Source organism: Nicotiana attenuata, unplaced genomic scaffold, assembly GCF_001879085.1.
Source record: "Nicotiana attenuata strain UT unplaced genomic scaffold, NIATTr2, whole genome shotgun sequence".
NCBI lineage: Eukaryota > Viridiplantae > Streptophyta > Magnoliopsida > Solanales > Solanaceae > Nicotiana > Nicotiana attenuata.
In genome coordinates this window covers 120,197-122,577 of record NW_017672546.1, presented here as the reverse complement: position 1 = coordinate 122,577, position 2,381 = coordinate 120,197, and the positions used below count along the sequence as shown (strand labels likewise).

The 2,381-nt window shown below is 40.1% G+C and overlaps 1 protein-coding gene across 1 annotated transcript; it reads left to right on the top strand.

Annotated features, from left to right (window-relative positions):
• Nucleotides 1-495: 495 nt before the first annotated feature.
• LOC109213623 lies at nt 496-1,674 on the top strand. The gene is made up of 3 exons (XM_019377437.1): nt 496-734; nt 897-1,045; nt 1,103-1,674. The coding sequence occupies exons 1-3, from the start codon at nt 496-498 to the stop codon at nt 1,672-1,674; spliced, it is 960 nt and encodes a 319-aa protein (XP_019232982.1).
• The last annotated feature ends 707 nt before the right edge of the window (nt 1,675-2,381 follow it).

The window sequence follows — 2,381 nt, the reverse complement described above, 5'->3', positions numbered from 1 at the left end:
GACAAATAAGCGAATGGACCAAAATGCTAAAGAATTCCATACTTAGATGGATCAGATCTCGGAAGCGCCACCGGTGCTAAACGGATCGGATTCCAAAAAGTATACACAGTTTTCGTTCAAATCATGTGTGGCCCTAGAGTTGATTCCAAAAAGATTCAAGATGCCAAATATCCAAAAGTATGATGGGACTTCGGATCCACATGATCATATCACGACATGCACTACAACTGTAAAGGGAAATGACTTGGCCCCGCATGAGATCGAATCTGTTTGTTGAAATTTTTTTTGTCAAAGCCTAACGAAGGGTGCTTTAACTTTGAATTATCTTTTACCTGAGCATTCCATTAATTCTTTTGAAATGCTTGCAGATTCTTTTATTAAATCTCATGTTGGAGCAAAAAAAAGTCCAAGCTAGGAAGGCGGATATATTCAGAATCGCCCAAGTAGAATCCGAACTATTGCGAGAGTTCGTGATCCGGTTGCAAAAAGGAAAGGATGTTATTGCCGGCAGTACCGGATGAGTGGACAGCTGAAGCATTTATGAAGAGTCTCAATCCATTGAGTTCCGATGCTTCCAAGAAGTTGAAGGAAAGTTTGTTAGAATTTCAGGCAACCACTTGGGCAGATGTCCACAATCGCTATGAATCAAAGATAAGAATAGCAAATGATAGTGGATCACGGTCAGAGCAACAGAGGTTTCAGGAGAAAGAAACATCGGAGTCCCGAGATTCAGCGTACCCCTGATTATTTGACTACAACTTTAATATCAGTTTAGTAGAGTTGGTGTCCGCTATGAGAAACATTAAGGAGGCTAGGTTTCTGAAACCAATTCGATCGGATCCTAGTCAGAGAGATCCTAAACTATAGTGTGAATTCCATGGGACACAGGGTCACAGGATTGGGGATTGCCAGCACCTATGGGAAGAGGTTGCAATGTTGCTGAAAAATGGTCACCTTAGAGAATTTCTAAGTGATCGAGCAAAAAATAACAATGGGAAAAATCGGGACACTGGGGAGCCAGCTAAACCGACTGCAGGGTCACCTCGTATGACAATAAACATGATTTTTGGAGGTGATGAGGTAATTGGGGTGACATTTTAAGCAACAAAGAAGACAAATATATCGGTAACTCATGGGAAAAGGATCCGAGAATCTTCAGAAGATGACATCACTTTCACAAAAGAGGATGCTGATGGACTTCTTCTACCGTACAACGATGCTCTGGTAATATCTCTTAATGTCTTAGATTTTAAAATTAAATGTGTGTTGGTTGATCCAAGTAGTTCAACCAATATCATACAATGGAGAGTTCTAGAGCAAGCAAAGTTAACCGGAAACATATTTTCGACAACAAAGATTGTGGACGGAAATAACTTAACAAGTGTAATGACCCGGGGAGAGATTCTACTGCCCACACATGCCGAACACATAACGAAGACAACTTTGTTTGAAGTGGTAAATGGCGAGATCCTCGGAAGGCCTTGGATACATGAAATGAAGGCTGTGTCGTTAACTTATCATCAATTGCTGAAGTTTTCTATGCCGGAGGGAGTCAAGCAGATCAGAGGAGATCAACCGGCTGTAAGGGAGATGAATGCAGTGACCATTTCCAGTAGTAAGGAAAAAAAGCAAATAGCAATTACAGGAGTTGGTGCCCTCTTTCACCCCGATTGAAGATAATGTAGAAGATGAGTCATCAAATTTTTATCAGATACCGAGGTCTTTTTAGGTACCGGAGGAAACTGATGCGATCAAATCAACCGGCTGCAAGAGAGATAAATACAATGACCTTGTCCAGTACTAAGGGAAAATAAATAAGCAAATAGCAATTACAGGAGTCGGTTCCCTCTTCCACCCCGATTGAAGATAATGTAGAAGAGGAGTAATTGGATTTTTATCAGGAACCGAGGTCTTTTCAGGTACCGAAGGAAACATATGCGATCAAATCAACCACTGAAGAGCTCGAACAAGTGGACTTGTTCACGGAGTTCTTAGAAAGAAAATTCCACTTAGGAACGGGGTTGATTCCCGAACTCTGACTAAAAATTATAGATTTTCTAAAAGCTAACATCGATTGTTTTTCGTGGTAACATTCAAATAAGACAGATACCCTATTAGAGTTGGCTATCCACAAGTTAAGTTTGGATCCTAACTTCCCTCCGATAAGGTAGAAAAAAAAATGACTGATAGCATAGATCAGAAACAGGTTTGTCAAAGAAGAGGTAACCCGATTATTAAATATAGGTTCAATTCGAGAGGTAAATTACTCCGATTGGGTAGCTAACATAGTGGTAGTACCACAGAAGAATAATAAATTTAGAATGTGTGTATATTATAAAGATTTAAATAAGGCATGCCTTAAGGACTCTTTTCCGTTGCCA